Source organism: Peromyscus eremicus, unplaced genomic scaffold (genome assembly GCF_949786415.1).
Source record: "Peromyscus eremicus unplaced genomic scaffold, PerEre_H2_v1 PerEre#2#unplaced_1208, whole genome shotgun sequence".
Lineage (NCBI taxonomy): Eukaryota > Metazoa > Chordata > Mammalia > Rodentia > Cricetidae > Peromyscus > Peromyscus eremicus.
In genome coordinates, this window is record NW_026735443.1 from 58,928 (window position 1) to 71,978 (window position 13,051).

Consider the following 13,051-nt stretch of genomic DNA (forward strand, 5'->3'; position numbering starts at 1 on the left):
ATAACACACATGGTGGCTTGCAACCATCCATAATACAAGTTCAAACAGATCCAACTCCTTCTGATCTCCACAGGCACCAGGCATACACATGATACACTTACATACATGCAGGCTAAGCACTCATACACATAAAGTAAAAATAAATAAATCTTAAAACAATAAAGTTGTCACATATAAAATTATCTAGGAAAGGTACACGTCAATTAGAAAAAGAATGTTGATGGCTGTAAACGCTGTGTGATCATGTCTTCTCTAAAGTGGAGATGATGTATTCATCTGCTGCGCATTTGAAAGGACCACATGAAGAGTGGACCCTAAGCCTCGGTGCATCACTGTAATTATAAAGAACAAGTGGAAAATCTTGATGGACAGGTGAGACCCTCATCTCCAGATATGGCTCCCTCACCATGTTTTGGTAAAATTTGTCCAGAAACTTTCACTGTCTTAAATAATCAGTATCACATAGGCACAGTCCCTATGGCAAAATGTTGTGGAACTCTTTGGTAACCAGACTGTATTCAGAGCCATGGTCTTTCCTTTCTATAACACTGTGTAAGTGGGAAAAAATGAGTGCATCCATGGCATGGTAGGAATGGCATGTGTGAATTCTCCTTCATAAGTAGAAATAGGCTGAGCTCAGGGCCCACTAAGGGAAGAGACCGCCACAGGAGTCACTCTGCTTTAAGCATGGAAAAAACGCCTGGCATTGAACAGGCCCAGTGGTGACTTAGCCATGCACTGGTAAGATTAGTACAGTCTGCTTCATCCTAGGGAAGGGAGGAAGGATGCCAGCATTTGGATGTAGAATATCAGATGCGGAGTATCATATGCTGTCTCCAATTAGGGAACAGGATATATTTTCCTCTCCCTGCGTTTGCTGAACACAGACTCGAAATCTTTCCATTCTCCGCAGAAGTCACCAAAGCCAGCTTCCCAGTTTTGTTCAGTTCCATGAATATTTGAGAAGCAGGTGCTCTGCGGATGGCTCTGAAGCAGGTGCCGCTGGGGATTCAAAAGGAGGCAAGAGATGCACATCGAGATCCATCCTGGGTTTAGGAAATCCCCAAGAACACTATTTTCCACATCAATCCATTTAACCCTCACAGCATAATTACGTAAGGGATGATGGCAATGAAAAATTTCAAATTAGAGATGAATCAATTGAGAATTAGAGTTATTAGGTACTGTGAGTAAAGATGCAAATCATCATTTTGGAATGACACAATAGGCTGGCTGTGTGGTCCAGGCCTTTGGCTTCTAATTGTGAGTGCCTTTCATGGCCACTCTGCTTTTTATCCACTCTAGTCAAGTCCCACTCTAATACTCTCTTGAGTGTTCATTGGCAGGAGCATCTCTCCATAAGTATTCATTAGTATCCCATCATGTGATAAACCTTATGGATTTCAATATAGGAAAAATATCAGTCCTGGCCTTAAGAAGGTTAGTCCTAGTATAGCAATAAAATGACTCCTAATGGCATATTTCTATAACCATTGATCAGATCATTGCTCGGCCTTCACCAGAGAAGCTTACTGAAATAGATGGGCATTGACACAGAGACCCACAACTGGACAATACAGAGAGGGAGAGGCTTTGGAGCACTCGGTCCTAAATGGAATGTCTTCATCAAATCCCATCCCCCAAGACCCCGAGATCTATGTAGAAGAGGAGGCAGAAAGACTATGAGAGCCAGAGGTAGTGGATGACTCCAGAGAAACTGTCTTCCAGACACAACAGGACTGATGCACTTATGAAGTCCCAGAGACTGTGAACCCACGCAGAAGAGCTGCACAGGTTCAAACAGGCTAAAACCCCAGCACTGAGAAAGGATGAGGACACAAAGTCCACTCTAACTACAAGTCTATTTGGAATAGATACCTTGTGGGAAAGGTAAAACCAGTTTCCTCCACTGTAGTGTCACTTGGCCTATCAACCGCACTCCAGGGTAGGCCCTATGCCCAGGAGTAGTCGGCAAGCACAAAAGAGACTTCATGGTTGGGGGGAGGCGCGCGTGTTTGTGTGTGTGTGTGTGTGTGTGTGTGTGTGTGTGTGTGTGTGTGTGTGTGTGTGTTTTGTTTGGTTATTATTTTTGTCCTACTGGTTTTGTCTTATTTTTAGTAGACTTTTCTTTTTTCAATTTTTTTATTTTGAGAAAAGAGAGAGAGAGAGAGAGAGAGAGAGAGAGAGAGAGAGAGAGAGAGAGAGGAGAGGAGTTAGGTGAGTAGGGGGAATCTGGGAGAAGTTGGGGGAAGTGAAAGAACATGACCAGAATATATTGTCTGAAAACAAAGGAAACAAAAATGGAGGAAGATAGTAAAATATACAAATAGAAAAATGTGATTCCAAAAATACATTGTCTGAAAAAGAATTAAGCAAAAAAAAATTTTAAAGAGGTTTAGTTCTAGAATTCTGTTCCCTTTTAACAAAGCCTTCACCTGGGTGCTTCCTGAACTCTGACTAATGCAATTTCATTATCAACACCTTTTACTGTATGAAGTCCTACTCTACAGTGACAGGAGTATAGAGCATGGACGACATCTTCAGTAATCTCAGACAGTTCTTCCAACAGCAGTTCTGACTCCAGCGAAGTAACTTAGGAAAGCTTCACGACCTTCTCCATTATACACTTCAAGATGAAAAGCACCTCAACTGGATAGACACCCAGTTCAATTTTTTGTTTTGCTTCTTAATAGCTTTTCCAGCCAGTCAACCACCGCCACACCAATTCCTTCACTGCTGAAGATGAGCAACTACTGTATAGAAATTCATTCTTTTCCAGTAGTGGGTCTAGAGTGTATGTTTATATACACACAGAACCTAAGTCTCTCGAAGATTACAGTTAGATAGACTGTAATATGCTAGATAGACAGCTGTGAGCAGATGAGCCTTGGCATGGTAGAGCAGAAGACAGCTCTACTGATCGAAATGTTTTGATATTAAATTGTTCTAATTACATTGTAATCAAACACTATCTAGGTCTGGTTTATTTTCCACCCCTTGTCACGGTGTCCTAATGATGAACAGCTCTAAACCTTGATGTGAATCAAATGATAGATGCAACAGCTTCATTTCCATCAAAAATACAGTGATGTAAAGGAATCAGAATCATGTTGCCTGGAAATGAAACTTGAACACACACACACACACACACACACACACACACACACACACACACACACGGTTCACGACTTTCAATGCCCCCCATAAAGTTCACTGCATTTTTATTAATTATCCTTCGATTCTTAACTTTCTCCATAAATGATCACAGGGACCCTTCCAGGTCCTCCTCCCAAATGGTGATTTTCCACATCATTAGGTTCTTAACAGAGGCAGAAATCAATGGCTGTATGCACAGAGCCTCTGAACCATCAGGGCTAATCAGAGAGGTGGGGAAAGTAACTATGCCTGAAGCGGTTCAACTGGCACTTCAGTGTCGAATCTGAACAGAAACTGATCATGGTCTGTTTGGGGACAGGGGACTCGGAATGCAGGCTGTACAGTATCTGCACTTGCTTATGCGTCAACAGCAATGCCACCTGTCCACAGCTCATCATCCAGTGGAGGATGGCAAGAGCCACAGCACCTGCCCTGAGGGATAGCAGAGTTTTGGAAATAATTCCCTGTTCAGCAACAAGAAAGAATCTACATCTCCAGACTTATAGGTGTTTAGGTACACCCTGCCATGGGGGAGGAGCAACTTACCGGTGCTCCTGGAGCTCCAGGTAGGCCTTGGTGACCTCTTGGTCCAGGGGCTCCCTGAAAATACAAGCAAACAGACATCAGTCACCACTCTCCTCTCTACATGATCAAGACCACCACCACCCATGGCCTTTCATTGACAAGCACTTCTCCCCAAGCTCCCAGAAGGCATCAAAGGCATGGGTGCAGGCATTTGATTTCTAGCTGAAAATCAACTGGACACATACCTGAAAGAATTCTTGAGCCCAACCCCATAGTTGTGGCCTCTCTTCTGCTAATGCTTAAATCCCCATGGGAAAGACCCATTTTCCATACCTGCTCTCCCTTCAGGCCCTCTTTCTGCACCTGAGAGACAAACAGGAATTAGCAAAAGTGTCATCATCCCCTCAACAGTAATCAGGCACTCTCAGTTCCACCCCAGCTATCCACTCCACATGCCACAACGTGGTGGCCTATGGTTCTTCTCAAATCTGATTCAATGTTTGGTGTTGAATGCTCTTGTGATTAAAGGTTTTAACGGCACACATTAAGCGTACATAATAGTGGGGTTCATTACGGCCTTTCAGTGCACGTATACAGTGTTTTCTGATTGCATTCCTCCCTCAGCAACCACTATTGCCGATAGACCCTTATCCAAGTTCTCTCATCACCAGATGAATTCTGCTTTATGCATAGAAGTCAATACTCTTCCAGTAACCCAATTCCATGAGCTTATGAATACATGGGTCTCACTCTCAGTAACTCACCACAGAGCCTGGCACGCCAGGGGGTCCTGGAGGCCCCACATCTCCCTGCAGAGGGACAGACATTAGATCAAGTTATTGCTGCACACTCTTCTACTGCCCTTTCTCAGGTCCTGGCTTATCCCAAACACCAAGAGGACCTTCCTTGTCTTCCATCACAAATATGACCATCATGCCTGAACTCCCCCCTACCTCAGAGTATTCTAGAAGCTTCTGCATCTGATGCTCATCTTACTCTCAAGCTCAGAGGCCACTGGAGGGCACAGGTCTTTTTCTTTTTCTCTTTGTGTCCATTTAGACCAGTGTCTCACTGGTTGTTGTGTGAGATTTATCACATCTACATACTGTTTCATTGAACCACCATTGGAGGGATACCAGATGTAGCAGGCTGTGTTAGATACAGAAACCACAGGTATTTCTACCTCTGCAGTGGCCCTTATGCTAAATTCATGGTTTGGCACATGGTCAGCACCTATCAAACATCTACCAAAAAAGCACTAAGAAAACCCTGTGTGGATTCCCATTCATCATCATTGCCGTGATACAGTCATGTCCCATGTCTTCTGCTCCCTCATGTGTGGGTCACCTGGGCTCTGTTGGCTCTGGTTCTATCAGGTCCTCCAGGGCATGAACGACACCATAGCTCCACATGAGACATGTCTGTTAACTGTGGCAATACAAAACTCTTGATTCCGTGACTCCCATATCCAAAAGCTAAGGCCAAGACACTGCATTTTAGCTAACACCCCTGGCTGGAACACTTTTCTCTCACCTACAGCCCTGCTCAAGCAGTCCAAAGCATTACTGAATAAGTGAGTGAATGAATGAATGAGACGCTGAACAGGGATGAGAGCCTACTAAATCTCAAGACAATGTAGGAATGATTAGTGACCAGGCATGCTTGCCATTGTCTACTGCATTTACGGGTATGTTACACCGACAAAGCACATCCCCTATCTGCTCTCCCTTCAGGATTTCCCCTCGAGCCCAAAACCAACACAGGTACTTCTTGCCTGCCCCCACCCAACTGTATTCTATCCCTGCCTGAAACATGAAGAAAAAAAAAACAGCATTTTTTTGTGAACATCACCAAGTGAACTTCTAAAATCCTGAATTGCTCTTTGATCTGTTTTGCATATATATATATATATATATATATATATATATATATATATATATATATATATACACACACACATACATACATGTGTGGATGTGTTTGTGTGTTTCCATCTGTATCTCTCTCTCTACTGTATTTATTGAGGCAGGATCCCTAGCTGAACCCAGAGTTCATCAATAATTTGGTTAGCATACCTGGCTGGTTTGTCCTGGGGACCCCCTATCTCAGACTCCCTATCGAGTGTTAGGATTACCAACAGAGCACCACACCAGCCTATTTTTTGTTTTAAATGGGGCTGCAGAGTTTTATCCACTCAAGTCATCTTTGCAGCCCCTCAACTGCTCTTTCCTATGCCAAAAGGCTACATAAATGCCACAGGAAACCTGCAACTTTATAAGCAAACTTAAAAAATAAAGTTTATAAAATCTGAAAGTACTTGAGTGACAGATTTCCTTACTGTGCATTCATTTTGGTCTCTCATTGTAATAACTGAGTTCCGCCGAACAGGCATCCTTATTTTCCCTGGGTTACCACTGCATGAAAACACACACACACACACACACACACACACACACACACTTACATACCTGCACATGGCCACACTCTGCATACTAAAGCATTCTATAACCTTCCCAGGCACCTTCATAACAAGTAATCATGAACCTACATGTCCCATGCACTCAGGCTCTAGCTCATATAGTTTCTCTGCATTTCTTCTTTGGATATTCAACTTCTCCAAGCTGCTTCTATTCACTCCACACTTCCACAGGTTGTATTAATATTTTGGTAACATAAAATTGGTCATAGCTTGACTTAGTTAGCATTTCCATTCCTGAGATGAAAGACCATGACCAAAAGCAGCTGGAGGAGGAAATGATTTATTCCACTTACTCTTCACATCACAGTCCATTATCAAAAGGAAATCAAGGCAGGAACCTGGAGTTAGGAACTGATGCAGAGGCCATTAAGGAGTGCTTCTTACCTGCTCATTCCTCATGGCTTCCTCGGCCTTTTTTCTTACAGTACTCAGGACCACCACCCTAGAGGTTGGTACTACCCATAGTGACCTGGGCCCTCATATCCATCATCAAATAAGAAAACGCACCATAGGTTTGCCCATAGGCCAATCTGATGGTACATTTTCTCAACTGAGCTTCCCTCTTCATAAATGACCCTAGCTTGTGTCAGGTTGACATGAAACTACAGTACAGCACACAGCAATCCTGTAATTTTCTGCAGATGCCCTATATACATTTGGACAGGCAAAGTTATAAATGGCTGAATAATGAATCTCTGGGGCTCATAGTGACAAGACATGGCTCATTATTCATATCACTAAACAAAAGCAAGTGCCAATAATAGTCATGAAATAAATCAATACACGTTTTAATCAGTTGCAGATCATGATGAGATAAAAATCTCAGTATATTCAATTTTCATTGAGTAAATTAGTATCTTGGTATTTATCCATCACTACTTTGTAAACATAACCAATAGTTATTGGGCAATTTCTATCAGCCATGCCATTCTCCAAGGTCCTAATATAGATGAAGTCTTTCTCTGGGTTAATGTTTTTGCTATCTTTGAGATGAAGAAACTAAAGCATAGAAACGTCAATTGTTCAAGGTCAAAAATTTAATACCTAATAGATTCAAATCTTTTCTAGCATAATATTTTTCAGCTATAAGGAATAATCAATTTTTGTACTGATTGATTTAGCTACTGGGGTAACTAACCTCCAGGATGACCCCCACATTTCAGTATTTATGCACAGAGCAGCATGGTGTCCCATAAGTGCCCAATAGCAAGAGTAAAAGGATGCCATATGACCTTCACATTGAGATTCTAAGAAGGGCTGTGGATTCTACGGGTAATTTGTCACTTCCCTTTACTCAGGCCATGTACTCTAAAAAACAATATACACTATGAACAGCACTGTGAAGAAGCTATGTAGCCCAAAAGCACTGAGGACCTGGGCCCACCAATGACCACATAAATGACTATGGGAGACAGTTCTACAGCCACAGGGGACTCTTGACATAACCACAATCCACTTCAAGAGAGACCCTGAGCTGGAACAACCCAGTCATATGTCTCTAGATTACTGCTCTGAAATCCCATGAGACCTCGAATGATTGCTGTTAAGCTACTGGGGTCTTGGATAATTTGTTACATAGCAATGGATAACAGATATACTGGAGGGAATCTAGTACAGTTTTCAAAACAACACAACATAGATGCTCTCACATATATAACAATGCACCATTGGATGGTCATGTGAATAAATTTAAAAGCAGATTTAATGAAACAGTAAGGATTGTAGGAGCCAAAGGGGTCAGGGATATCACAAGAACACGGCCCACAGAATCAACTAACCAGGGCTCACAGAGACTATAACCAGGGAGCCTGCATGAGTCTGAGCTAGGTCCTCTGCACACATGTCTGTGTAGCCTGGTGTTCTTGTGTGACTCCTAACAGTAGGAATGGGGGTTGTCTCTGACTTTTTTGCCTGTTTATGGGACCCTTTTTCCTCCTACTGGGTTGCGTGGTCCAGCCTTGATATGAGGTTATGTGCCTAGTCTTACTGTAACTTGCTATGTAATGTTTGGTTGATATCCCTGGGAGACCTGCCCTTTCTGAAGGGAAACGGAAGAGGAGTGAGTCTGGAGGAGGGAGGAGGTTAGGGGGAGGGACTGGGAGGAGTGGAAGGAGGGGAAACTATGGTCCAGATATATGAGAGAAGAATAAATAAATAAATAGACTTAATAAAATCTATCGTGGAATCTTGGGCAAGATAATACTTTTGGTCTCTGTCTCTTATCTGTAAAAAAAGGGACTTCAGAAGACTGTCCCTCTGGTTCCTATGGCTTTCTCAATGATTGTGAGACAGTAAAGGTCTATACAGTCCTCTATTTTCACTCTCATAATGAGATGAGAGGCACCAGACCATTTGAGCCCAACTGATTTATAATTATGCCAATGAATGCCCCAAGTAATGTGATGATCTGTGAAACTGACCTTCCTTCTTTGCATTTGCCATAAGAAGCGGTAATTCAGCATTTCCCCAAATACAGGAAGATAAACTAAATCTTCAAATGCAACAAAAATGCTCAGAATACAGACAACAGAGAGACACAAGCATGTGCAGAAGCACAGGCATGCACACACACACACACACACACACACACACACACACACACACACACATACACACAAAACAGGTTTGTGTAACAAGCATCATTAGGTCTTATGGACTTGAACAAGTAACTTATTTTAAGATTTTACATCCCCGCAGGCTGCAGGAGTGTATTAAAATCCTAACACTGGAATAACACAGCAACGCAAATCTCAGTTGTAAAATCACCCAGCAGGGGACAAAGGTTAACTCAGCTGGGAATGATGTCCAGGTTGAGCAAGAGAGAAACAACATTCTCCAGCCCTGGCCCTCAGAGGCTACTTTCTCTTGACTGACTCATTGATTTGCAATGCACACTGCATACCCCATGGGCTTCTGCCCAGCATTCAAAGAAATCCCTTCCCATACTTTAACTGTCTTAAGGGAACTAGGCTGTCCCAAGATGGTCACCATCTGCCTCCTGCTAGAGTCACACTGAAAAGCAGAGATAAAAGGTTGTTCTAATCCCATGGTGTCACTACACTGCATCCTGCCCACCCCCCAGCCTTTCCACCCACCTCTGTCTGGGCCTGTCTCATTTCTTTTAAGTTCCTCTAGAATTCAGTAAGAACAGCCTCCATGATCCTCCCATAGGAGTCTATCTTACCATCCTTCTGCTGTGAAACCAGACCTAACACCCACTCCCTTCACTTTTGCTTTGTTTTTTTGTTTTTCCAGACAGGGTTTCTCTGTGTAGTTTTTGGTGCCTGTCCTGGAACTCACTCTGTAGCCCAGGCTGGCCTCGAACTCACAGAGAGCCACCTGGCTGTGCCTCTGGAGTGTTGGGATTAAAGGCGTGCTCCACTTTTGCCGGGACACTTTTGCTTTCTTTTTTTATCTATCCTCTTTGCTCTCATCTTCATACTCAAGTCTCATCCTGGAAAGAATCCTACTTGCAGTCCTTTGGGTTGAGATGCTAAGTTTTAAGCACCACATTTATTAAGCTAAGCCCTTCCTGAGGGTACTCTAACACAGAGGACCAGTGTGAGGGGATATGGCTGCTAGCATGATTATTAGAAGCCCGTTTCCAGGGATGACAGAAAACATTTGTAAGATCTTAGGAAGACAGAAATGCAGGAAGCGTAGGAAATACAAAAGAGTTTTTAGGATTTTTTTTTTTAACGTATTCACAGCATCCCTTAGCTCAAGCAGCATTTTAAGTAGTAAAAGATTTTAATATATCTAGAGATCGTGTAATGGTTTTAGTTGGGATTTATTTTTAATGAGTATTTATTCTTAAGGCAGGAAAATAATTCAAATGCAATAGGCAGAACTGACTTGGGAGTTTCTGAAGCCCAGTGAGCCTCCTCTGTGTGCCCCTCCCCCAGTTCTGGCTTGCTTACCTTCTCTCCCTGGGGTCCTGCCACACCAGGAGGCCCTGGTCTTCCCTGGAGGAAAGAAAGCAAAGGTGGATTATGGCTGGGCCTTGGGGAAGCACAGAGATGAGTGGAGAAGGGGATGTTCAGGAGAGTGCAGCATGAATGGGGTCAGGGGGTAGGATGGGGTGGAATGAGGGGTGGAGGGTGGGGGGTGGTAATCCTTAGGAGCCCAGTTTCCCCAACTCCAGACTTCTAGGCTTCTTTCCCTGCTGGGAAGTTCTTCCTCTGGAAATCTTATTCCTGCATCACTGTGTTGCCATTTTTGGAATCATGCTGGTATTGCAACTGGACACCATAGTCTGAGAAATAAGCACAAGGCCACCTTTTGCCTAAAGACGAGAGTGCCAGAGAGAGGACCTCACAAAAGGTAAAAGCACAAATCACCCAGATCTGCCTTGGGCCAGAGGGCAGAGTCTGATGGAGCCCCTTGGAAATGCTTAGAGGTCTTGGGCCTGGATGGTCTTGAAATCAGAAAAGAGCAAGAGTCTGCTGAGACTCAGGCCAAGATTAGGAAACTGCCATGGGAAACTAAGACCCAGAGAGGTAGCCTATGAGATGCCAAAGGCACAGGGCTACTGTTCTTCAGGTCCTCCTTCGTCCTTCTGACAGAAGCCTGCAGGAAAGAGTGAGCATGAATACCTGCTACAAGGGAGCAGAGGAGAGATCAGGACCTGCCCTTTAGGCTTGTGTGTTATGCTCCTTGGGAAGTGAAAGGACTTGCAGGAGAGCTGGACAAGCCACAGCCACCCAGCGGGAGTGGAATGCAAGAGGAAATTATTGTAATCCATGGGAATGAGGCCCTCTCTGCCCAACACTCTCACTTCCTCCTGTTCTCAGTGGAAGTCCAACTAAGCCACTAGTCTCCAGTTTCCAGTTTCTCCTTCCAGAGCCTAAGTCACAGATGCACTTTCTCATGAACGATTCTCATGTGTCTATGGTGGCACAGTCCACATTTCTTCATGGATTTCACCATTCCATCTCCTTTATCCATATTAATACATCCTACTGTGCACAGCCCCATCTCCTTCATCTGCACCAATACATCCCGCCGCACTCAACTCATTCTTCTGGTTGAGCATTTGGGCTGCTTCTAATTGTTTCCTGTAGAGATATGCTGCAGGCACCACCCCTGTATGCTCACCCCCTGAGCATGCGCATTACCTGTGGGCTTTACACTATGACAATATAGCCTATTACCCAAGGTATAATGGATAAAGTAGTGTGTTTGCTGGAACCCCTGTAGTGTTGGGGCTTGCTGAATCAATACAGTCGAGGTCTGGACCTTGCCCTACCCCCCTCTGAGCAGGAAAGAAGCTGAGGTTGGTGCCAAGGTGCACTGGATCCTGAGGCAAAGAACATGGCCTGTCAGCCCCAGCACCCACCACCTACCTGCTCTCCTGTCTCTCCAGGCTTCCCAGGGAATCCATCCAGGCCTCGCTCCCCCTGGTAAAGAAGGAAAATGAAGAAACGAAGAATGAATGAATAGCTACAAGGAAACAGCTGGCTAGACACCCTATGGTCACTGTCACAGAAAGGAAGGGCAGCCTAGACCTAAGTGTCCAAACATGCCCAATTATCCTCTTCATCAGGCTCTTCCACACACAGACCTAAGCACATCACACAGGACAGCTCTCGAGTAGAAGTTATTGGGGTCAAAGAGCAGAGATGAAACACGAGAGAAACTATAGATCTCTGTTTCCCTGTGTGGCCCAGGGGTATCATAGTCTCCTCATCACGTGAATCTTTATGTGAGTAAAAGAAATAGATATGTGGTATTTGTAACATAGTTAGTAAAATGGCAGGCACACTGTGTGTATTATCCACTCATCCAGCAAATATGAATACTCACGAGGCTCCTTGCCCTTGGAATGGACCTAAGAACTAACCACTAGCTAAGAACATGCCAGCATCCACCCCATCTATCTAATACCCATCCCGTCTGCTCACATTCGTGCGCAGTTGGTTTGAACCTTCTATTCAATGTAGTACCTTGGACAAGCATCCTTTCTGTACTTCCTGGGAATAATAATTCCTCCCTCAAGACACCAATGAATCAGTGAGATGTATCAACCTTCTCTCTGCCACATGCTAGCTTGCTTTAGCTGAAGTCAATGGAAACCAGTGTGCTCCCTATGAGTGAGCTGATGTCTAGTGTCCTGAGCCGGAGTCCTCATCCAGAAGAGCTGCAGTGGCTCAGGTGAGGGAGAAAGGCAAACAGTCTGCTGTGGTCACTCATGCTAATATTAGGATATTCTTGGGGTGCCTCAGTTGGCATGGCCTCTTTCTTTCTCATGGCTCAGCTCCAATTCACTTCCTTGATATCTTGAGCTAATTTGATGCCCTATTCTGCTCCAGGATGGACTCAATTTTCTCTGCTTCATCTCCCCTAATTCAAATTGCATTTATTATCCTATCTACAGGAAGACATAAGGCCTGGCCATCCTCTACAATATTGTGTCCCCTAGGCCCAGCCTAGAACCCCATGGTACAGCTCTAGGTAACATTAACTGAGTTGCAGAAACACATGAAAGTTATTCTGGACTCTTCTGTTTCCCTGGGGCTCTATTTTCAGAATTGTTCTCCATTTCTTTCATTTTTTTTTTTTTTTTGGTTTCGTTTTCTTTTGTTGTGTTTTGGTGCCTCCTTCCAGAAGCTGGTTTTGGACATGTGAGTGAAGAGTCGTGTCTGTCACTGACTTGTCTGAGGAGCTCAACTGTGTTGGCTACAGCCTACCTACCTCTGTGAATGCAGGGCAGGTGGGGCTTCCTCTAGGAGAAAGCTGCCCTGCTCCTATTCCCTCTGAGGACCACTGGCTAACTGAGGAATGCTCCTCTCTGGGGGTGGGGGTGGGGCAAGCACTGATGCTTCTCCTGCCCATGTGAAGTAGGAGATATGGCAGAGCTGCCCAACAGAGCTGCCCAAGTGCTACATCCCA

The 13,051-nt window shown here is 44.2% G+C and overlaps 1 protein-coding gene across 1 annotated transcript in view; it reads right to left on the reverse strand.

Moving 5' to 3' along the window:
• Positions 1 to 3,374: 3,374 nt before the first annotated feature.
• The window catches only part of LOC131902016 (collagen alpha-1(XXII) chain-like), a 55,291-nt gene continuing 45,614 nt past the window's right edge, over positions 3,375 to 13,051 (reverse strand). The window contains exons 14-19 of the mRNA XM_059253051.1: positions 11,506 to 11,559; positions 10,081 to 10,125; positions 4,446 to 4,490; positions 4,015 to 4,044; positions 3,703 to 3,756; positions 3,375 to 3,461 (exon numbers count right to left, since the gene is read on the reverse strand). Of these exons, the coding sequence (XP_059109034.1) occupies positions 3,375 to 3,461; positions 3,703 to 3,756; positions 4,015 to 4,044; positions 4,446 to 4,490; positions 10,081 to 10,125; positions 11,506 to 11,559 (315 nt within the window). The remainder of the gene's footprint in view (positions 3,462 to 3,702; positions 3,757 to 4,014; positions 4,045 to 4,445; positions 4,491 to 10,080; positions 10,126 to 11,505; positions 11,560 to 13,051) is intronic.